General features: G+C 46.1%; 1 protein-coding gene across 2 annotated transcripts in view; it reads left to right on the top strand.

Annotated features, from left to right (window-relative positions):
* The window catches only part of evpla (envoplakin a), a 120972-nt gene that overhangs the window by 24692 nt on the left and 72956 nt on the right, over nt 1-23324 (top strand). Inside the window, exons 2-3 of one of the 2 annotated variants that reach the window (XM_068057865.1) lie at nt 7074-7218; nt 8267-8594. In XM_068057865.1, the coding sequence (XP_067913966.1) occupies nt 8542-8594 (53 nt within the window). In that variant the 5' untranslated portion in view covers nt 7074-7218; nt 8267-8541. The remainder of the gene's footprint in view (nt 1-7073; nt 7219-8266; nt 8595-23324) is intronic. The other variant, XM_068057866.1, reaches the window with a different exon arrangement.

The following is a 23324-nucleotide window of genomic DNA, read 5'->3' on the forward strand; positions in this document are numbered from 1 at the left end:
CTCCCTTTTATGGCTCATTTTAACCTCGCTGCTGACCATACATGGGCAAGGACCCGGAGAAAACACCGGACGCCTCGTCCCCTTCTTGTCTTGCCACTGCTGCGTTGAACATATGGCCAAAGCGAGGGGATCTGGCTCTGCAGGAGGGTCACTAACCTCTCGCCGAAGGAAGCCATGCACCTACACGCCTGAGACATGGCAGCACTCGTGGCATGGATGGACTCCTCCATCGTCCACATATGACTGTGCATTGCCTCTGGCAGCTCCGCCACATGTTGCCTTATATCTCTCTGCAACTCCAGCTGACACCAGAGGCTCAACATCAGCCTTGGGTTCACCATGGGCCAGGCCTCCCACAGTCCTCCGACTGTCAATGGCCTCGCCAGTCATGGTCTTTGTTGGCTGCTCAGATGCGTGTGTGGTGCTTTCACCTGCTTGTGACCCTGCATCTAAGCCTGAGCATGTACCGAGGTGAGATTTTCTGCGCTGGTGGAGGGTGCACCCTCTGAGGAATTTTCCTCCTCGTCCTCAGAGGATGATGAGATTCCAGCAGCACCAGCAAATGATCTTCCCACCGAGGTGCCACAACCTCCATCAGAAAACACAAACATTTAGGGTTTCTGCTGCATGGATCTGCCCGTGTCAACTGTACGTGATGTGGTTCTCTAGACGGGTGGAGGTGGGCACATGAACACAATGCCTCCTCACTCTCTTGGGTGGTCGATAGCCTAGCCCCAGAAATGGAGACAGAGATGTCAAGGAAGGGAAGGGAGGAGTCTGAGATGGACCATGTGACAATGAGAGAAGGGTGAAAGTTGGAAACAAAGTTGAGGAAATCTGCCAGTTCAGGGTGAGAGCAGGAAGTGGCACTGATACAGTCATCAATGTCCTGGAAGAAGAGCTGAGGGAGGGGTCCTGAGTAGGATTGGAACAAGGAATGTTCCACATATCCCACAAAAAGGCAGGCATAGCTAGGACCCATGCGGATACTTATAGCAATACCTTTTATTTGGAGGAAGGGAGTAGAGTTAAAGGAGAATATATGAGAACAGGTTCAGCCATGCACAGGAGACTGGTGGTGGATGGGGACTGGATGGGCCTCCATTCACGGAAGAAGTGGACAGCCCTCAGACCATCCTGGTGGGGGATTGAGGTGTAGAGGGACTGGACGTCCATGGTGAAGAAACTGTTAGGGCCAGAGACAGAGAGCATTGGAAGAGTCACGGATGTAGGTGTGAAAAAGTTGGTCAAGGGGAGATAAGAAGAAATCAGTAAGTGGGGCAGGAACAGGCTGGAACAATGGGTCTACAAGGGCAGTCTTCTTTGTGGATCTTGGAAAGGAGGTAGAAGCCGGCTGTCCGGGGTTGACCGACAGTGAGGTTGGAGGCTGAGAAGGGAAGATCTGCAGAGCAGCTGAGGTCAGTGACTGGAAACAATGGCTTGATGTTTGGTGGTGGGGTCATGATCTGGGAAGGGTGGGGGTGTTGGGTGAAGGAAGTGTCAAAGGACTGGGGTTCAGTCTCTGCTAGGTAGAGATTGGTAGGTCAGACAACAACAGAACCACCCTTATCCAATGTTAGCATTGGACCTAAGAGAATGGAGTGCTGCAAGTTGAGATGGAGATAAGTTAGAGAGAGTGAAGAGAGCAGAGAAAATAAGATGGCTGGTGTCACACCAGCAGTTCTCTATAAAGTGATCTAGAGTGGGTAAGAGACCAGAGGGAAGGGTGGAGGTGGAGGGAGAATACTGGAGGTGGATAAAAGGGTTTGCTGTGTGGGGGGAAGACTCTTGGCTCAAGACACTTTACACCATCCAGGACAAAGCAGCCCGCTTGATTGGCACCCCATCCACCACCTTAAACATCACTCCCTTCACCACCGACACACAGTGGCAGCAGTGTGTGCCATCTACAAGATGCAATGCAGCAAAGCACCAAGGCTCCTTTGACAGCACCTTCCAAACCCGTGACCTCTACCACCTAGAAGGACAAGGGCAGCAGATGCATGGGAACACCATCACCTGCAAGTTCCCCTCTAAGCCACACACAATACTGACTTCGAGCTATATCACCGTTCCTTCACTGTCGCTGGGTCAAAATCCTGGAACTCCCTTCCTAACAGCACTGTGGATGTACCTACCCCACATGGTCTGCAGCGGTTCAAGAAGGCAGCTCACCACCACTTTCTTAAGGGCAGTTAGGGATGGGCAATAAATGCTGGCATAGCCAGCAATGCCCACATCCCATGAATGAATTTTTAAAAAAAGTGGGAGCAAAGGTGAAGGTAACGGAAGAAGAGCTCAGCGTCATGCCAAGCTCGAAATTTATTAAGGTGGGGGTGTAAGGGGATGAAGCTGAGGCCTTTGCTAAGGACAGATTGTTCAGGGTCAGAGAGGGAAAGGCTATTGTGAATACACAGCACAAAGTGAGATTGGAAGAAGGGATGGGGTCAAAGGGAAGTGAAGGGGAAGAATAATCTGGAGGGGTGTTGGTACCACTGAGTTGCTGAAACTCTTTTGTTTCTTTATTTGTCCCATTATCACTCCCCTTGGTTTTACACCATCAACCCTTTTGTCATTTAATCTCTCCTGTCTTCCACCATAACACAGACCTTCCCTTTTGTTCCTTTACCCATTCTCCCCCTTTTCACTTGCTTAAAACCTGTTACATTCCCAGTTCTGGTGAAAGGTTATTGACCTGAAATGTTAACTGTTTTTCTCTCCACAGATGCTGCCAGACCTTCTGAGTATTTCCAGTATTTTCTGTTTTTATTTCGGATTTCCAGCAGCTGCAGTATTTTGCTTTTGCTCAGACATGGGACTGTTTGATTCATGAAAATGAAACTTACTTGACAGAAGTAATGGTTCTGCACCAGGGATCACTGCTGTGGAAAAGTATTTTCCTTTGCGATAACCTGGTAAACTCGCAAAAGTTGTTGAAGAGACAATCAAAGCTGACTAAGCAAAATACAACTGACAACATAACACCGGCACTGAATGTGGCTGTGGCATTAAGTTCTGTTTCATAACATAGGTACAGGTGTAGGCCGTTTGACTCCTCGAGCCTAGTCGCTCAATCAGTTAGGTTTGCACCTCACCTCCATTTACCGACTTTGCTCCATATTCCTTGATACCCTTATTGAGCAAAAATCTATCAATCTCGAAAATTTAAATTGACCTCCCAGCATCGACAGCTTCCTGGGAAGAGAGTTCCAGATTTCCACTACACTTTGTGAGAAGAAGTGCCTTCTAATTTCACTCCTGAATGGCCTAGCTCTAATTTTAAGTTTGTACCCCTTCGATTCCCCCATGTCACAGAACTGTTTTTCCCCCTGCTTAAAAACAGTGTGCCTTTAAGACTCTGTTTAAAAACAGTGTGCCTTTAAAAACTAAGGGACACAGTGTGCCAACAGCTGCACCTGTTTCCCAGGCAACAGCAGGAGAGAGAGAAAGTGTTGTATTGTAACTTTTGACTGTGTGTAAAAACTGGCTAAAACCAGTCTGATCTGGAGACCATCCATGTGTGCTTACTGAACAGGAAGGATCCCTCTGTCTTAGCAGAAAGGTTTACATTTATCTTCAGCCTGTGTATTGTCTAAGGAGACAAAAACCCTGGAAAAGGAACATTTGCAATGTTGAAAGTAGTAAATTCCTTTTTAGTTCCAAACTCTAAGAAGTCACTGCTGCAAGAGTGACTCTCTGTCTTCTGTTTGTGTTTGCTGGAATTCTCAGTAAAGAATCTACTGAAAAACTACCAATTTTAGAATCCAAATACACCTGTTGCTATACTCCTTGTCGAAAGAACTTTGTGACGCCTGTTGCAGCTGAAGTACTTTGAATGCCTATCTATTAAAAATTGTTCATCAAATTGCATTTCTAGTGCTCATCTAGATACTTCTCAAATGTTGTGAGGGTTGCTGCCTCTACTACCCCTTCAATCAGCATGTTGCAGATTCCAACCACCCTCTGGGTGAAAACATTTTTCCTCAAATCCCCTCTAAACCTCCTGCCCCTTACCTTGTATCTATGCCCCCTAGTTATTGACACCTCTGCTAAGGGAAAAAGTTTCTTCCTATCTACCCTATCTATGCCCCTCATAATTTTGTACACCTCAATCAGGTCTCCCCTCAGCTTTCTCTGCTCTAAGGAAAATAGCCCTAGCCTATCCAGTCTCTCTTCATAGCTGAAATGCTCCAGCCCAGGCAACATCCTGGTGAATCTCCTCTGCACCCTCTCCAGTGCAATCACATCCTTCCTATAGTGTGGCGACCAAAACTGTACACAGTACTCCAGCTGTGGCCTAACTAGCATTTTATACAGCTCCATCATAACCTCCCTGCTATTATGTCGTCATTGTCGACAGGAATAGTGCCGGAAGACTGGAGGATTGCAAATGTTGTCCCCTTGTTCAAGAAGGGGAGTAGAGACAGCCCTGGTAATTATAGACCTGTGAGCCTTACTTCGGTTGTGGGTAAAATGTTGGAAAAGGTTATAAGAGACAAGATTTATAATCATCTTGAAAAGAATAAGTACATTAGAGATAGTCAGCACGGTTTTGTGACGGGTAGGTCGTGCCTCACAAACCTTATTGAGTTTTTCGAGAAGGTGACCAAACAGGTGGATGAGGGTAAAGCAGTGGATGTGGTGTATATGGATTTCAGTAAGGCGTTTGATAAGGTTCCCCACGGTAGGCTATTGCAGAAAATACGCAAGTATGGGGTTGAAGGTGATTTAGAGCTTTGGATCAGAAATTGGCTAGCTGAAAGAAGACAGAGGGTGGTGGTTGATGGCAAATGTTCATCCTGGAGTTTAGTTACTAGTGGTGTACCGCAAGGATCTGTTTTGGGGCCACTGCTGTTTGTCATTTTTATAAATGACCTGGAAGAGGGTGTAGAAGGGTGGGTTAGTAAATTTGCAGATGACACTAAGGTCGGTGGAGTTGTGGATAGTGCCGAAGGATGTTGTCGGGTACAGAGAGACATAGATAGGCTGCAGAGCTGGGCTGAGAGATGGCAAATGGAGTTTAATGCGGAAAAGTGCGAGGTGATTCACTTTGGAAGGAGTAACAGGAATGCAGAGTACTGGGCTAATGGGAGGATTCTTGGAACTGTAGATGAACAGAGAGATCTTGGTATCCAGGTGCATAAATCCCTGAAGGTTGCTAACCAGGTTAATAGGGCTGTTAAGAAGGCATCTGGTGTGTTAGCTTTTATTAGTAGGGGGGTCGAGTTTCGGAGCCACGAGGTCATGCTGCAGCTGTACAAAACTCTGGTGAGACCGCACCTGGAGTACTGCGTGCAGTTCTGGTCACCGCATTATAGGAAGGATGTGGAAGCTATGGAAAGGGTGCAGAGGAGATTTACTAGGATGTTGCCTGGTATGGAGGGAAGGTCTTACGAGGAAAGGCTGAGGGACTTGAGGTTGTTTTCGTTGGAGAGAAGGAGGAGGAGAGGTGACTTAATAGAGACATATAAGATAATCAGAGGGTTAGATAGGGTGGATAGTGAGCGTCTTTTTCCTCGGATGGTGATGGCAAACACGAGAGGACATAGCTTCAAGTTGAGGGGTGATAGATATCGGACAGATGTGAGAGGTAGTTTCTTTACTCAGAGAGTAGTAAGGGCGTGGAACGCCCTGCCTGCAGCAGTAGTAGATTCGCCAACTTTAAGGGCATTTAAGTGGACATTGGATAGACACATGGATGAAAATGGAATAGTGTAGGTCAGATGGTTTCACAGGTCGGCGCAAAATCGAGGGCCGAAGGGCCTGTACTGCGCTGTAATGTTCTAAATTATATTCTATGCGTCGGCTAATGAAGGCAAATATCCCATATGCCTTCCTAACCACCTTCTCTACCTGTGCTGCTGCCTTCAGTGATCTATGGACAAGTACACCAAGGTCCCTCTGACCTTCCTAGGGTCCTACAGTCCATTGTATATTTCCTTGCCTTGTTAGTCCTCCCAAAATGCATCACCTCACACTTCTCAGGATTAAATTCCATTTGCCACTGCTCTGCCCATCTTACCAGCCCATCTATATCATCCTGTAATCTAAGGCTTTCCTCCTCACTATTTATAACACGCCAATTTTCGTGTCATTCAACCCTGGGACACCTCACCAATCGGGAACGTAACTCTCCAAGACTTACAACCCAGCTATTTATTTATTCCTAAGAAACAGCTCTTTTTAAAAAAAAACACCCAATTAAAAAAAAACTGGTTAACGGTTGGTTTTTGAATGTATGTGTGTGTGCATGAGGATTAAGAGAAATAAGAAGTTATAAAGTCTTTTAGACATAGGTTTATCTTAATAGTGTTTAAGATTTAGTTTATTAATAATTAGTTAATTGTTAATTGTTTTATTCTGAGGATTAATAAAGTGTTTAATTTGCTAATTTCCGGTAGGTGGGAAAACTGTAACCTATGGAGTGATGGGACTGAATTGACAGTGCATTGCTCCTGCCTTGGTCATAACACCCATCATAGGAGATAATTTCTCTGTACTTATCCTATTGAATCCTTTAATCGTTTTAAATATGGGTGTGCAGGATTGTTGCCTTGGGAATAATATTCTGCAATTTGATCCATTTATTCCTGAAATCCAGTGGCCTTGCCTGAAAATAAGTAGCTACAGTGAAAGTGCAGTGGGACATGAGCTTATTGTCACACAACCAGCTGCCATAGGCAGGTCTGGGATTCAGTACTGTTACTGAAGGGCCCAGGGGTCAGTTACCTAGAGTGTAATGCAGACAAGGCACCAACAGTGTGGGTTCGATCCCTGTACCAGCTGTGGTAGTTCATGGAGGCCTGCCTCCTTGCCTTGCCCCATGCTTGAGGAGTGTTGACCCTCATGATATATATTGCTAACTGTCTCTCTCTAATAGATGCATACAGCCCTTTGGGACTATAGCTAAAACAACAGCATCACTGAAGGTCCTCAGCTTACTCACCAATCTCAGACACGGTGCTGGTGTTGCCTAATATCAAAGTTTTATAGTCAGTCAAGTTGTTTCACCCTTTATGTCAATTCTTGTCTGAATTGAACTAATTAAGGCTGAAATTTTGTTCTCTCTCTAGTTCTGAATTTGACTGCCTTGTGACCCACTTTTTTCTAAAATGGAGAGGCAGAGCGAAATGATACCCAATGATGCTTCAAGGAAAAACAACTGGACAGAATTGTAGGATCAGAAAATCTAGAAGGAGCAGTGGGCGCTGACAGGAAGTATGTAAGGAATGTGTGTGAGCTAAAGTCACATTCTGTGTATTCAAGTATTGTTCTTTAGGATACTAAGCCCAGAACCTGCACTAACAGTAATTTAATGACTGTAGAAATACTTGGGTTTGTTTCACAGATTAACTCTCAGAGTCCGGTCCATGGCACCCACTCACCTCTATATCACAAAGCCCCTTACAGGGCCCTGATGTACGAAGCTCTGTGTTAGTTTGTAATGTCTACCAGTAGCACTCTTGTCTCTGAATCAAAGAACACATGACCAAAAGAAGTAGGAGCAGGAGTAGGCCATTCTGCCCTTTGAGCCTACTTGACATTTAATAAGATCATGGCTGATCTTCTACCTCAACTCCACTTTCATGCCTGCTCCACATACCCCTTTATTCCCTTAGTGTCTGAACATCCATCAATTTTAATACTGAATATACTCAACGACTGAGTATCCACAGCCCTCTGGGGTAGAGAATTCCAAAGGTTCACAACCCTCTGAATGAAGAACTTTCTCTTCATCTCAGTCCTATTTGGCTGAACCCTTATCTGGAGACAATAATATCTCATTCCAGACCATCCAGCCAGGGGAAACAGCAAAACCCCAACCAGAGACTTGAGCATATTATCCAGGCTGACATTCCCAGTGCAGTACTGAGGGAGCGTTGCACTGTCAGAGATGCCATCTTTCAGATAAGACAATAAACTGAGGCCCCATCTGCCCTCTCAGGTGCATGTAAAAGATCCCATGAAGCTATTTTGAAGAATAGTAGAGCAGCTCTCCCTTGTCCTGTCCAATATTTATCCCTCACGAAAACTCTTCACCACCACCCCCACAAAACTCCTTCACTTCCCACTCAGTGTTAAACCCCTCCATCTGTAAAGAGAAATGAATAGAGTACAGTTCCTCAATGTTATTCTAATCCCTTTAAATTAACAAAGGTTGATTGACTGCCCCAAATTCTGTTCTCTGGCAATTGGACTTTGTGTACCTTTGATTGTGATTCATTGGGCTGGGATGGGTGGAGTAATTGGCTTCTGTTTCTTACAGTTACATTCCCTTCAGAACCAGTTCTGCAAGTTTAACATTAACCTGAAACCTAGTGTTTGGTCTTCTTTGGATCACCTGTCATTGAAAAGGAGCCTCCCTCAAAATTCAGCTTTAATTGAGAGACGGAGCTTGTGGTGCACAGACTCCACACAGTGTATGTGTATCTGCAGATAGGTACATAAGGGATAGAGCCCCACATTGGAAAAGGAAAAGCTACACAGAAAGGCGAAGAGAAACAGAAATTCACTGGAGATCAGGGTCAACACTCTGGCAACATGTTCTCAAAAAAGAACACACTTAAGATCTCCCCGAGCAGCAAGACATCCAGGTGAGTAGCAATCCTAGCATGGTTTTACGAACCTGGTTGAATTTAAATGCTGACAATGTCCAGATCAGGACTGTTAACTGGATTGATGTGGGTGAATACAATGCCATACCTTATTTTAATCGGAGTAAACCAGCTAGGTGTGAGACTCTTCACTTTAAGGAGAGGAGGAAAGGGACGACTGATTGCAATCTCAGTTGGACACTACAGAGCTCAGGAGCTGAGTGAGTTCGAGTTTAGGACATGAGGACATTCAGTCTGAGGCCAGCTGGATTAATTTGAGAGTCGGTGAAAACATTTGGGACTGCTGATGTCATAAGGTTGAGAACTGAGCAAATTTGGGAGTTACTTCAGGAAAGAAGGTGAATCTGGGAGTTGAGGGTTTGCATGGTAAATTCATTTAAAGGTTGGTTGTTTTGGAGATGTCATTGGAAGTTGTGTATTTTGGGTGCTGTGCATTTGACAGCTGTTTATTTGAGGGCTGTGCATTTGTGTGGTTTGCATTTGAGAGCTTTGTTTGAGAGCTGTGCTTTTGGAGAATTGTACTTTTAGGAGCTGTGCGTTTGACAGGTGCTTCGGTATCTTTGTCTACATTTGAGGGCTGTGTTTGTGAACCGTGGATTTGGAAGATGCTCATTGTCTGTCTGTCATTTCCATAAATTCAAAGATCCTGGTGTCGGTGAATTCACGCTAGGCGCAAAAGGGTTACCACAGACACTGAATAAATACTCAAACGAGAACAATGCTGCCTCTTTGTTCTTGATACTAAGGTGGATCTGGAAGAGGAAAATCAGCGATTGTCACTTTTTGGTAAATTCGAGATGCAGCTATCAGTCTTGAATGTATTCAATTGATTAAACTAATTTCTGTTGTACAGGCCTGGATATTCTACATACTTCTAACACTGAGTCATGATTTCTAAAAAGGAGGCAAATTATGGAAACCAAAAATATTGTTCAATTATAATTGATATCTGAGCAAAGTACCATTAGGCTTTTCATGCATAGACGTCCACCTTGGCCCAGTCAGAAGATCATGGGTTCAAGCTCCCACTCTGGAGACTTGAGGATAAAATTCAGGCTGACATTCCAGTGCAGTACTGATGGAGTGCTGCACTGTCGGAGGTGCCATCTTTTGGATGAGGTGTTAAACTGAGGCCCCGTCTGCCCTGTCTGGTGGACGTTAAGAATCCCATGGCACTATTTTAAGAAGAGCAGGGGAGTTCTCCCTGATGTCCTGCCCAACATTTTCCCCTCACAGATGGTCTGCTCATATATTTCATTGCTGTTTGTGGGACCTTCTGCAAACAAATTGGCTGCTGTGTTTCCTACATTACAACAGTGAATACTTCAGTGGCTGCAAAGAACTTTAGGATGTCCTGGGGTTGTGAAAGGTGCTGTATAATTGCAAGACCATTTTACATGCATTTGGCTCAGTTGGTAGTACTCCCACTTCTAGGCCAGTCAGTTGTGGGTTCAATCCCCACAGCAGGATTTGCAGCTCATGCTGACACTCCATAAGGAGCTGCTTTCTTTTGGATGTTAAACCAAGGTTGCCATGTCTGCCTGTTCAGGTAGGTGTAAAAGGTCCTGTGACACTATTTGAAGAAAAGCAGGGCAGTTCTCCTTGGCAACATTCATCCTTCCACTGCTTATTTGCTGTCTCTGAGATGTTGCTGTGCTTAAAGCAGCTGCTCCCTTTCCACAGCATTAAAACAGCGACTGCACTTGATAAAAGTGTTTCATTGTCTGTGACATGCTTTGGAACATGCTGAGATCAGTGCTCTGAGTGCTTGGGGAACGACTGGACAATGCTTATTGCTGAAACCTGAAGAGTGAAGATGTGTTTTGGGGGCAGGCCTGGTCGACAGGTTTCCTCCTGAAATAGGAACCTGTCTCTTTTTGACAGGTTTGCTGTGTATTCTCAGCAATTGTTATTCCAAAGTTCCAGTTTGATCGCAGTTTTATTTAGTTAATACTTGCAGGTGTGTTTCCATTATGATTGTGGTCATTTAACTTTGAAAGTGTATGCAAGAATGCGAGGAATTCAGGGTGGGGAGAAAGTATGTAATGTAAGGACTACACCCCATTCCTCAGATGTAATAGAATTATCAGAGTTGTTAACTAGTAAGTCAACAGTGGAACTCCAATTGGGCACTATCTCGGGACAGAGTTATCGTGAGCTGTGGTCACAGACCCCTCCCATTTCTAGCCTGTCGCCAATACTCAGTCAGTTCAGGGTTTCTGTTTGCTGATGGAGAGGCTGTATCTAGGTCTTGGTAGACACACCGACTCATATAGGAAATGCTACCTTTTGAAGAGAGGTGAGAGGAGTATTAATCTCTTCATTCTCAAGGTGCTAAACACTGCCAAAAAGCAAACACAAATAAACAGTAAAAAATGATATTTAATAACCACCCTGTGCCACTCATTCTCTGCGTCACCAGTCTGCAGCTGTACACACCCAACCCTGAGCGTCCAAAGTCATTTTATCTATTGTAAATTCCATCCCCCCTCCCCTTGTGTTTCCTCCCCTCCTCTGAAGGCACGATCTTTGTCTTGGATACAGTTCCACAGGCCCAAATCACCCTTTAATCCTTTGCCTTAATAGCCATTATTCACATGTGAGTCCAGAGAGTAAGTGTAGGCTGGCTATTCAACTATGGATTGGCATCACAGCCGAGCCAGAGTCTGTAGTTGACTGCTGTTCACAATGTGCCCCTTTGAGTATTGGATAATAGTCAGGAATCTCAGTTTTCTCCTCCCCTTTCATGAGCCAAGGGGCATGAGGCCAATTAAAGAGCTGAGGTCACCTCACTCAACACATACTGCAATTTGAACCTAGAACCTTCCCTGAATGGGCCTTTACCGCATCGTAACTTTCAACATATTTGAAGGAAAAGAAAGAAATAATTTTCACTCTCATGGTTAGGTAATGGCTGTGCTTGTCCTGTGAGTTTAATCCTCCAATCTCACCACAGTACATTCCTGAACTGGGTCATGGCATCTGCAGGGAAGACTGAATGGAAACCGGGAACTTGTCCTCAGGGAGGAAGTAGAAACCCTTTAGGGAAGGTGGCTTTGCATTGGAGACACCTCAACAATGTTGGGCCGCATGGGGAGAGCTAAACAGAGAAAAAAAAACAGGCTATATTTGTATTAAATACTTTACCTCCTTACCCCTGCCCTTTCATGAAGACCATACTTAGGGTACAGGCAATGGCAGCTTTCTATAACTCGCCCAACCAGTCCTCTTTATGTTTCAGTCGACACATTATAGTTGGTCAACTGTGGTGGGCATCACAGCAAAGCCCAAGTCTGTCCTCACGCAACATCCAGAAACACCTGACTATTCGGCTGTGCCATTGGACAGCAATGGGAACCTTAACCGATACCAGGGTCAATCCTGACACCGCCCCTCCCCAACCGTCCACCCCCCGTCACCCCACCACCTCAGCACAGAGCAGAGGCAGAGATTGAACCACAAACCTTATTTCACGTGACATAGTTGCCCACTGGTCAATCAGTGACCTTATTAAACATTCCCTTCTGTTGAAATCCAAGATTCTGCTCAATGAATGATTTGAGTTTGCCTCCCCTCTTGAGTATCATCTAATTTAACCCCCTGACCGGTGGAAGTTGTCCAGATCTCCGAATGCTGAACAATTGGGATACCTGTGGTGGTGGTGTGCTTTCCCACAAGGAGTGGACGAGGAGCTGCTATGGTCTTTTCCACTTCTGTGTGTTCCTTCCCCTAAGGAAATTCATCCTCTTTTAAGTGATCACAGAGCAGTTATTCAGTTTAGTGTGTTGTTCCATTTTCCTCTCCTGAAAATACTGATTCAAGCTGGGGTACAGTTCTGTGGGCACCAGCAACTCTCTGGGTAGCTCACCCCTGTGGCCATTCTTCAGACGTGAGTGTCACTAGGCCATTTATGCTGATGCAGCTGGCCTAGTTCTGTCCCGCTCACACACACACACACACACACACACACACCAGACACCAATCAAGAGCAAGAACCTTGGTTCATTTTCTTCTTTCCTCTCCCTAGCTTGGGGCAATGAGACTAATTGTTGCACTCAACTGCTTCCTCAACTGAGATCAGCTAAAGAAAGGAGAAAGAACTTGCATTTATATAGCACCTCTCACAACCTCAGGACATCTCCAAGTACTTTACAGCCAATTAAATACTTCTGAAGTGCAATCACAATTGTAGGAAACGTAGGAGCCAATTTGCGCACAGCAAGCTCCCACGAACAGCAACGTGATAGTGACTGGATACTCTGTTTTTGTGATATTTATTGAGGTATAAATATTGGCCAAGGCACTGGGAAGAACTCCCAGTTCTCCTTCAAATAGTGCCACGGGATGTTTTGCATCCACCTGAGAGGACAGATATGGTCTCGGTTTTAACATCTCATCCAAAAGCTGGCACCTCTGACTGTGTAGCACTCCTTTAGTGGGATGCTGGAAGTGTCAGCCTAGATTCTGTACTCAAGTACCCGGAGTGGAGCTTGAATCTATGACCTTCTGAATCAGAGGTGAGATTGGCTAATTCCGAACCAACCAGGAATTGAACCTCCTGGTCTGTGCCATTTAGTACCACACTGACAATATCTTTATCCACCAGGTCACGGTGAACACTCACTAAATTATATTACCTTAGACCTTAAGAGAAACCAACAGTCCCAAAAGCCCTGCCCTTCCAGCCAAAGGAGGTGAACATTGACTGCCCTGTTGTTAAATCATTCCTATGCTTCTGCTATAGGAGGGTAGTAGGGATAACCCAGGTTACAGGCCGGTGAGTCTAACATCAGTGGTTGGGAAAATATTGGAAAAAGTTCTGAGGGACAGGATTAATCTCCACTTGGAGAGGCAGGGATTAATCAGGGATAGTCAGCATGGCTTTGTCAGGGGGAGATCGTATCTAACTAACTTGATTGAATTTTTCGAGAAGGTGACCAGATGTGTCGATGAGGGTAAAGCAGTAGATGTAGTATACATGGATTTCAGTAAGGCTTTTGATAAGGTCCCACATGGGAGATTGGTTAAGAAGGTAACAGTCCATGGGATCCAGGCAATTTGGCAAATTGGATCCAAAATTGGCTTAGTTGGCAGGAGGCAGAGGGTGATGGCCGAGGGCTGTTTTTACGATTGGAAGCCTGTGACCAGTGGTGTACCGCAGGGTTCAGTGCTGGGACCCTTGCTGTTTGTAGTGTACATTAATGATTTAGATGTGAATATAGGAGGTATGATCAGTAAGTTCGCAGATGACACGAAAATTGGTGGTGGCGTAAATAGTGAGGAGGAACTCCTTGGATTACAGGGAGATATAGATGGGCTGGTAAAATGGGCGGAGCAGTGGCAAATGGAATTTAATCCTGAGAAGTGTGAGGTAATGCATTTTGGGAGGACTAACAAGGCAAGGGAATATACAATGGATGGTAGGACCCTAGGAAGTACAGAAGGTCAGAGGGACCTTGATGTACTTGTCCATAGATCACTGAAGGCAGCAGCACAGGTAGATAAGATGGTTAGGAAGGCATATGGGATACTTGCCTTTATTAGCCGAGGCATAGAATATAAGAGCAGGGAGGTTATGATGGAACTATATAAAACGCAAGTTAGGCCACAGCTGGAGTTTTGTGTACAGTTCTGGTCACCACACTATAGGAAGGATGTGATTGCACTGGAGAGGGTGCAGAGGAGATTCACCAGGATGTTGCCTGGGCTGGAGCATTTCAGTTATGAAGAGAGACTGAAAAGGCTAGGGTTGTTTTCCTTGGAGCAGAGAAGACTGAGGGGAGAACTGATTGAGGTGTACAAGATTATGAGGGGCATTGATAGGTTAGATAGGAAGAAACTTTTTCCCTTAGCGGAGGGGTCAAGAACAAGGGGACATAGATTTAGGGTAAGGGGTAGGAGGTTGAGAGGGGATTTGAGGAAAATATTTTTCACCCAGCGGGTGGTTGGAATCTGGAACGCACTGCCTGAAGAGTAGGCGGAGGCAGTAACCCTCACAACATTTAAGAAGTATCTAGATGAGCACTTGAAACGCCATAGCATACAGGGCTACAGGCCAAGTGCAGGAATATGGGATTAGAATAGTGTGGATGCTGGATGGCGGGCACAGACACGATGGGCTGAAGGGCATGTTTCTGTGCTGTATGACTCTATGACTCTATGACTCTATTGCTGTTAATGCTGATCCAGCCAGGATGACAGTAGGGTAAAAAACCTAAACACTGACACCATTCTCCTGAAACATTGCCCAGAGCTCGACATTGGCCATTCCATTAGATTTCAAACTGCAGTACACTGAGACCCAGTGGACAAAATGATTGAACAGAATAACAGCCATTCAGAGCCCTTGAGCCTATTCTGTCATTCAGTTACATCATGGCTGATCTGCACCTCATCTTTTTACCCATGTTGGTTCCATAACCCATACCTAATGAAAATCTATCAATCTCAAATTTGAAATCTTCCATTCAACCCCACCACCCTGCAATCCCCCCACAGTCACAACAGCTTTTAGGGAAGAGAGTTCCAGGTTACTGCTACCCTTTGTGTGATAAAGTACTTCCTGACATTAAACCTGGACGGCCTAGCTCTAATTCTGGATTCCCACAGCAGAGCAAATAGTTTCTCTCTTTCAACACTATCAACTACTTTAATCATTTTAAACAGCTCCATTATACCATCCCTTAGTCTTCTATACACAAGGGAACACAAACCTAGTGCGTGCAACCTAATGGAATCCACAGTGTAGTTATTCCCTCAGAGAGACCCAGGAGAACACTTGCCTCTGATGGCTATGTGTCAGCATCATGGGATGGAACCCTCTGACCTTTCAGAAAGATCATGTTTATAATTTGCAACATGTATCATCATGTCACTAGCACACAGCAACCGAATGCAATCCAACATTAATGACATTTTGCCCCACAGAGTATCAGACAGTAAGACCCAGTCAGTGCGATACTTATAGTGCTGACATGGGGTGCTTAGAATTGTTGATTGGCAGGTTTTAATATAGAATCTGGGAGATTGTAACTGACAGATTCTGTTTCTAGAATAAGGAAGTCAGAGGTCACTAGTATTATGTGCTAGGCTCTAACCTCTGTGTCAGAAGAGTTCAAGTCCCACTCCAGAGTATTGAACACAAAATCTAGGTTGACCTCCAAGTACTGTATTGAGGGAGTGCTGCACTGCAGTGCCATCTTTCAGATGAGATGTTAAACGAAGGCCCTGACCAATATCTAACAAACGAATGATTAGATTTCTGTTTGTGGGAGCTTGCTGTGCAAGTCTTTCTTTTCCTGAAAGCTGGTCTTCCACATTCCGAATGCAAACAGCGGTGAGTAACTCACCTCCTGTCTCCCCAAAGCCTGTCCACCATCTACAAGGCACAAGTCAGGAGTGTGATGGAATACTCTCCACTTGCCTGGATGGGTGCAGCTCCAACAACACTCAAGAAGCTTGAAACAATCCAGGACAAAGCAGCCCGCTTGATTGGCACCCCATCTACAAACATTCACTCCCTCCACCACCACCGCACAGCGGCAGCAGTATGTACCATCTACAAGATGCACTGCAGCAATACACCAAGGTTCCTTAGACAGCACCTTCCAAACCTGTGACCTCTACCAACTAGAAGGACAAGGGCAGCAAATGCATGGGAACACCACCACCTGCAAGTTCCCCTCCACGTCACACACCATCCTGACTTGGAACTATATCGCCGTTCCTTCACTGTCGCTGAGTCAAAATCCTGGAACTCCCTTCCTAACAGCACTGTGGGTGTACCTACCCCACATGGACTGCAGCAGTTCAAGAAGGCAGCTTAGCACCACCTTCTCAAGGGCAATTAGGGATGGGCAATAAATGCTGGCCTAGCCAGTGACGCACACACCCCATGAATGAATAAAAAAATAAATAAAAGCAGCTAGTAAAAAGGAACCGGTCTGTCAACTTTAATGAATGCAGCACATTTACTTTGGTGTAGTTGCTGACTGCATTAGCACAGCATTAGAGCAACGCACAAGTAGCATCACTGGGGCTTAGATCCAGGTTTCTTGTCGTACTTTGTGAAACAGGATTTTCTGAGGTTACTTTAAATAAATGCAGGTTATTCAGGGCACAGAAACTACGATGAAAGGGATTTAAAGTCAAAAATAATCAATGAGCCAGAATGAAACCTGAGTTAAACTGTGAGGACGGGTTGCAAAAAGTTGTTTTGTGTTCCATTGCGTTTTAAGGTTGAGGTGTGACCTGATCGAGGTGATTAAAATGATGAAGCAATTTATTCGGGTAGATACAGAGAAACTATTTCCTCTAGTGCCGTCTTTTGGATAAGACCCATCTGCCCTCTCAGGTGGGTGTAAAAGATCCCATGGTAGTATTTCGAAGAAAAGCAGGTCAGTTCTCCACGGCCAGTATTTGCCCCTTAACCAATACCATTAAAAAAGAATTATCTGGTCATTATCACATCACTGTTTGTGAGAGCTTGCTGTGCACAAATTGGCTGCTGTGTGTCCTACATTACAACAGTGACTACACTTCAACACTTCAAAAGTACTTCATTGGCTGTAGAGTGTATGCGACATCTTGAGGTTGTGAAAGGCGCTATATAAATGCAAGTTCGTTCTTTTTCACAATACCTGCCCTTACAAAGCCATCAGCCCCTGTAAACCTTCTGCAACACACCTCGATACTGAGAGCAGGAATTCTCTTTCACAATCACATTCTCACTGGGTGTCACTGAAGGAGTCTGAGTGGGTGGCTTAACTATAGATCATCCAGCCGCCTGGTGCAGTTTGCCTACAATTTCACATCCTGTGGGCTCTGCCTGATAATTGCACATTCCAAATACTCTCCCAACAATCTGGTCGGACCAGTCAGGAGCAGCTGTTACTGGGACAGTGCCTGAGCACAACGAGCACCCTCCGAATGACTACTGCACAAAGCAACTCAACTGAAAACCCACATCACCTGCTGCTGCATCTACCCGGACCTGCAATAGTGAAACTGTCAAGTAGAGTGCCACCCACCCTATGCCCTCACTGCCAGCCCCGCACTGACCTGGTGGTAAAGGTACGGCTAAGGCAGATCGTGAGGCTCCAGATTCAACAGCAACCACTTACATGGTATTTACACCAAAGAAACAGGTCATTTGACCCAAAGTTCAACCTGTAAGCCTCCTCCCACCCTTACTGATCTAACCTCATCAGCATATTAGTCTATTACATTCTTCTCATGCGTTTATCAAGCTTCCTCTTAAATGCATCAATGCTATTCGCCTCAACCACTCCTTGTGGTAGCAAATTCCACATTCTCACCACACTCTGGGTAAAGACGTTTCTCCTGAATTCCCTATTGGATTTAGGAGTGACTATCTTATATTTATGACCCCCTTGTTCTGGTCTCTCCCGCAAGTGAAAACTTTGTTTCTACATCTACCCAATCAAACCCTTTCACAAACTGAAAGGCCTCTGTCAGGTCACCCCTAAGTCTTGTCTTGTCAAAAGAAAAGAGCCCCAGCCTGGTCAATTTTTCCTGATAGGTATAACCTCGTAGTTCTGGTATCATCCTAATAGATCTTTCTTGCCTCTTCCCCAGTGCCTCTGTATCATTTTTATAATGTAATGCTCCAAGGTGCCTGTCAAGAATGGTCAAAGAAAGAGTGAGATATTTAGGACAGATGACAAAAAGCTTGGTCAAAGTGTTGGGTTTTAAAGAAAGTCTTAAAGGAGGAGAGGGAGAAAGGGAGAGGTTTGTGGGGGATGGGGAGGGATTCCAGAGTTTAGGGCCCAGCACGCTGTCGCTGGTGTAGTAAAGGAAGTCAGGGGTGGACAAGAGGCCAGAATTGGATTTAACCCCAATTTGTTCTGCATTGTTGAACATGTGGGGCATTAGTGTTTTTCTCAGTACCTCTGGGCTAAGGATGGGTATTAATCAACATGGGTTCCAGGACCCAAGGGACTGCTGCTAGAAAGTGCAACATGTAAACATTGAACTGTGACTCTCCCGTGCTCAAATAGGCCACTTACCACGTTACCTGAGATCAGGTGAAAAATGGCAACTCCACTGAGAGAGCAAAGGGCTGTCAGCCTCTGTGGAACAAGAGGCAGTGCCTTCAGTAACAGGAATGAAACTGGGTGATGGTAGAGGGCGAGGTAAGGAAACTAAACAGATTAGTGTCTGTCCTAGGGTGTCCTATCATCCTCCCATTGCAGTGGAGCCTCCAAAATCAGCTGCTGTCTATTGCCAGACATTTCTAGGTTGCAAATGAAATATTCGAAACGTCCTCAGTTTAACTCTTTGAGTTCCATGGGATCGATGATGGTGAGATTATCGGTGCTGCTATTTTCCTGCTGGGATGTTGTTACCTTCAGTAAGACTGACTGACACTGTCAGTGGCAGAGCTGACGGGCACGGGGTCTGTAATGTTTTATTAAGTACTTCTGCCTGTAAGTGAGACGATGAGGTTGAAAGGTCTCGTGCAAAACTATTGGGCATATTATGCAGTTGGGCCCCATAACATTGGAACAGGAGGAGGCCATTCAGCTCCTTGAGCCTTTTCTGCCATTCAATCAGATCATGACTGACCAGTATCTTAACTCCATTTACCCACCTTGTTTCCATACCCCTTAATACACTCGCCTAACAAAAATCTTTCAATCGCAGTTTGAAAACTTTTAATTGACCCCCAGCCTCAGTAGCTTTTTGGGGGAGTGAGTTCCAGATTTCCACTACCCTTTGTGCTTCCTGACATCGCTCCTGACTTTCTTGGCTCTAATTATAAGGTTATGCCTCTTTGTTCTGGATGCCCCCATCAAAGGAAATAGTTTCTCTCTATCTACCCGATCAACTATTTTAATCATCTTAAACATATCATTTGTATCACTTCTTAGTCTTCTGTACTCACGAGAATAAAAGCCAAGTCGATGCAATCTGTTCTCACAATATTACCCCTTTTGCCCCAGTATCATTCTGGTGAATCTGCAACACCCTCCAAGGCCAATGTATCTTTCCTGAGGTGCGGGGCCCAGAAGGGAGTGCAGTCCTCCAGATTGAGGTCTGTCCAGAGCCCTCCCTGTACAGCTCTAACATACCTTTCACCTCTTTGTATTCCATCACTTTTGAGATAAAGGCCAACTATCCATCAGCCTTTTCAAATAACTATTTGAGGTTAATAAGGTCTGATTAGGGATAGTCAGCATGGCTTTGTGTGTGGGGAAATCATGTCTCATGAATTTGATTGAGTTTTTCGAGGAGGTGACCAAGAGGATTGACGAGGGCAGGGCGGTGGATGTTGTCTACATTGACTTTAGCGAGGCCTTTGACAAGGTCCCGCATGGTAGGCTGGTCCAGAAGGTTCGAACACATGGGATCCAGTGTGAGCTGGCAAATTGGATACAAAATTGGCTTGGTGATAGGAGACAGAGGGTGCTAATGGAGGGTTGTTTTTTAGATTGGAGGCCGGTGACCAGTGGTGTGCCACAGGGATCGGTGCTGAGCCCTCTGTTGTTTGTCATATATATTAATGACTTGGATTGAATGTAAGGGGGCATGATTAGTAAGTTTGCAGATGACACCAAAATTGGATATTGGACAGTGTGGAAGGTTGTCTAAGGTTACAACAGGATATAGATCAACTGGGAAAGTGGGCAAGAGATTGGCAAATGGAATTTAATGCAGACAAGTGTGAAGTGATGCATTTTGGGAAGTTAAACCAGGGCAGGACATATACAGTGAATGGCAGGGCCCTGGGGAGTGTTGTTGAGCAAAGAGACCTTGGGGTGCAAGTACATAGCTCCCTGAAAGTGGCAACACAGGTAGACAGGGTGGTGAAGAAGGCATATGGCATGCTTGCCTTCATCGGCGAGGCATTGAGTACAAGAGTTGGGACGTCATGTTACAGTTGTGCATAACGTTGGTTAGGCCGCATTTGGAGTACTGTGTGCAGTTCTGGTCGCCGCACGACAGGAAAGCTGTGATTAAGCTAGAGAGGGTGCAGAAAAGATTCACAAGGATGTTGCCTGGTTTGGAGGGCTTGAGTTATAAAGAGAGATTGGATAGGCTGGGTCTGTTTTCCCATGGAGCAAAGGAGGCTCAGAGGGGACATGATAGAGGTATATAAAATTATGAGAGGCATAGATAAGGTAGATAGCCAGAGTCTGTTTCCCATGGTAGGGGTGACTAAAACTAGAGGGCATAGATTTAAGGTGAGAGGGAAGATGTTTAAAGGGGATCAAAGGGGTAAAATTTTCACACAAAGAATAGTGGGTATCTGGGATGAGCCTCCAGAGGAGGTGGTGGAGGCAGGAACAGCAGCGACATTTAAGAGGCATTTGGACAGGTACTTGAATGAGCAAGGCATAGAGGGATATGGAATTAATGCAGGCAGGTGGGATTAGTATAGATAGGCATTATGGTCGGCATGGACGCAGTGGGCCGAAGGGCCTGTTTCTACGCTGTACGACTCTATGACTCTATTTATACCTGCTCACTTTTCAGTGAGTTCTGTTGAATAGTAATTAGAGGCAGAGATCCTGGGCTGAATATTTGGAGCCCCCCCCCCCCCCACCCCACAAGGCGGGAATGGAGGTGGGGTGGGGGTGGGGGGGACAGGGAAATGCTGAAGGCAGGCAGCATGTCAATTTCAAGATGCCGATCCCAGTGCCGACAATAATCACCAGGGGTGAGGGGGGCAGGGCGGGACAGGAATTAGCTCTCCTCCCAATTGAGGCCTTTTAAAACTGTTGTAAAGCTCATTAAGAGCTTGTCAAGGCAGGCACTTTAAATTTTTAAAGGGATGAACGGGTAACCCGCACCTTCAGAAAGGGACCAGCTAAAGGATAATGAGTGGGGAGCCAACCGTGGCTGCCCCAGGGCATCACCCTGGCCCCATAAGCGGGTCAGGGGGGCCAAGGGGGACAGGGCACTTGGTAAGGGGGTGGCCTTGGCACTGTACAGGTGGCAGGGAGAGTTGGTACACAGTGTCCATGGTTTGAATGAGGTCGGCAATCCCCCCATCCCCGTAACCCTGGCATCGTGGGTGCAGAAGAGTCGGGGTCAAGGCTGCCAAGGGCAATTGGGCGGCCACTTGCCCAGAAGGAAGGGCTGGCTGGCAATAGGGGGCATGACTGTCAGATTTTGGGCCCAGTGGCGATGAGGCACAACACCTTCCACAGGAAGGGTAGAACCCTGAGCATCAGGAGGGCACAGGAGAGGAGAGAGGGGCAGGAGGGCAATGGAGGCCAAGCCCTCAGCACAGGATCTACCATTGAAGACGGAGCTATTTGGAGATGACCCAAGAACCAGTGCCGCAAGAGACTTGCGACTCTCCAGGCAGATGATCACATCTGTGCCCTCATCGCCGAAGACCTTGGACCTCGCAGCACTGCTCGCTATGCCCTATCAGTGGCCATCAAAGTCACCATGGCCTTGAACTTCTTCGCTTCTGGCTCCTTCCAAGGATCATTTGCGGAGCTTAGTGGCATCTCAAAACTGGTTGTGCACCACTGCATCTCACAGATCACTGAGGTCCTCTTTGCTAGAGCTGGACAGCACATTCATTTAATGACAGATATGGCCTCACAGAGACAGAGGGCATTGGGCTTTGCATCCATCACTGGATTCCCCCAGGTGCAGGGCATCTTGATTGTGGTCATCAAGGCACCCAGTGACTGGCCAGTGCGAGACATCAACAGGAAGGGCTTCCACTCCCTCAATGTCCAATTGGCCCACAGCCACAACAACAGCTTCTTTCATGTGTGCGCTCGCTTTCCTGATAGCTGACATGACTCCTCCGTCCTTCAGCAGTTCAGCTGTCTCTGATCTTCACTCTAAACCCCAAAGTGCATGGATGGATCCCAGGGGACAAGGGATATCCCTTGAAAAGATGGCTACTGAGCCTTCTGCGGGAGCCACAGACAGAGGTGCTACAACCAATACCACCTGCTCAGTAGGATAACCATTGAGCAGGCCGTTGGGCTTCTGAAGATGTAATTCTGGTGCCTGAACCAGTGGGGTAGTGCCCTCTAATACCATTCTGCAAGGACGTCTATCATTGTGGTGGTCTGATGCATTCTCCATTGTGGAGAGGTGTGAATCTTGAGGACGTTGAGGCCTTGGAAGGAGACATTGGGGCAGGAGCAGGAAGTGAGAGAGGAGGAGGAGGCAGAGGGAGATGATGCTGAACAGAGAGGTGCCCCTGCTGCACAACAAGCTGGCCTCCTTCTGCCACCCTCCAGGATGAAGACCTCACAGCCTCCAGCATTAGATCCAGGTGGGTATCGATGAAGCAAGAGTATGCCCTGCCCCTAGTGCCAGGCCTCCAGCTCCCCTGTGACATCTCGCTTCCCTCTGGTGATGTGGAAGGCTGTTGCACAAATCGCAGATCTCTCCCTCAGAACAACCAGCAGCCTCAGTGATGGCTGTCGTGGAGTGTCTAAATAAGTCCCATACTTGATCTGACCTGCCTCCATTCCCATCCCCACTGGCTCTAGGTGAGCAGGAAACCCGTCTCCATACCAATTAAGGGTTTCCACATCTCCAGTTTCCTGCCTCCAGAGTGAAAATTCAGCTCCCTGTCTCTGACCTGCTCGCACAGGCTGTTGATGCTCTGTTGTGCCTGATGATAATATCCAAGAAGAATGTTGATTCAATTGATTCTGTTTCAATCTCCTGGCGGTATGCTGATGACTGCCAGACCCACCCACAGTC

The sequence above is a fragment of the Heterodontus francisci genome, chromosome 26 (assembly GCF_036365525.1).
Source record: "Heterodontus francisci isolate sHetFra1 chromosome 26, sHetFra1.hap1, whole genome shotgun sequence".
Classification (NCBI taxonomy): domain Eukaryota; kingdom Metazoa; phylum Chordata; class Chondrichthyes; order Heterodontiformes; family Heterodontidae; genus Heterodontus; species Heterodontus francisci.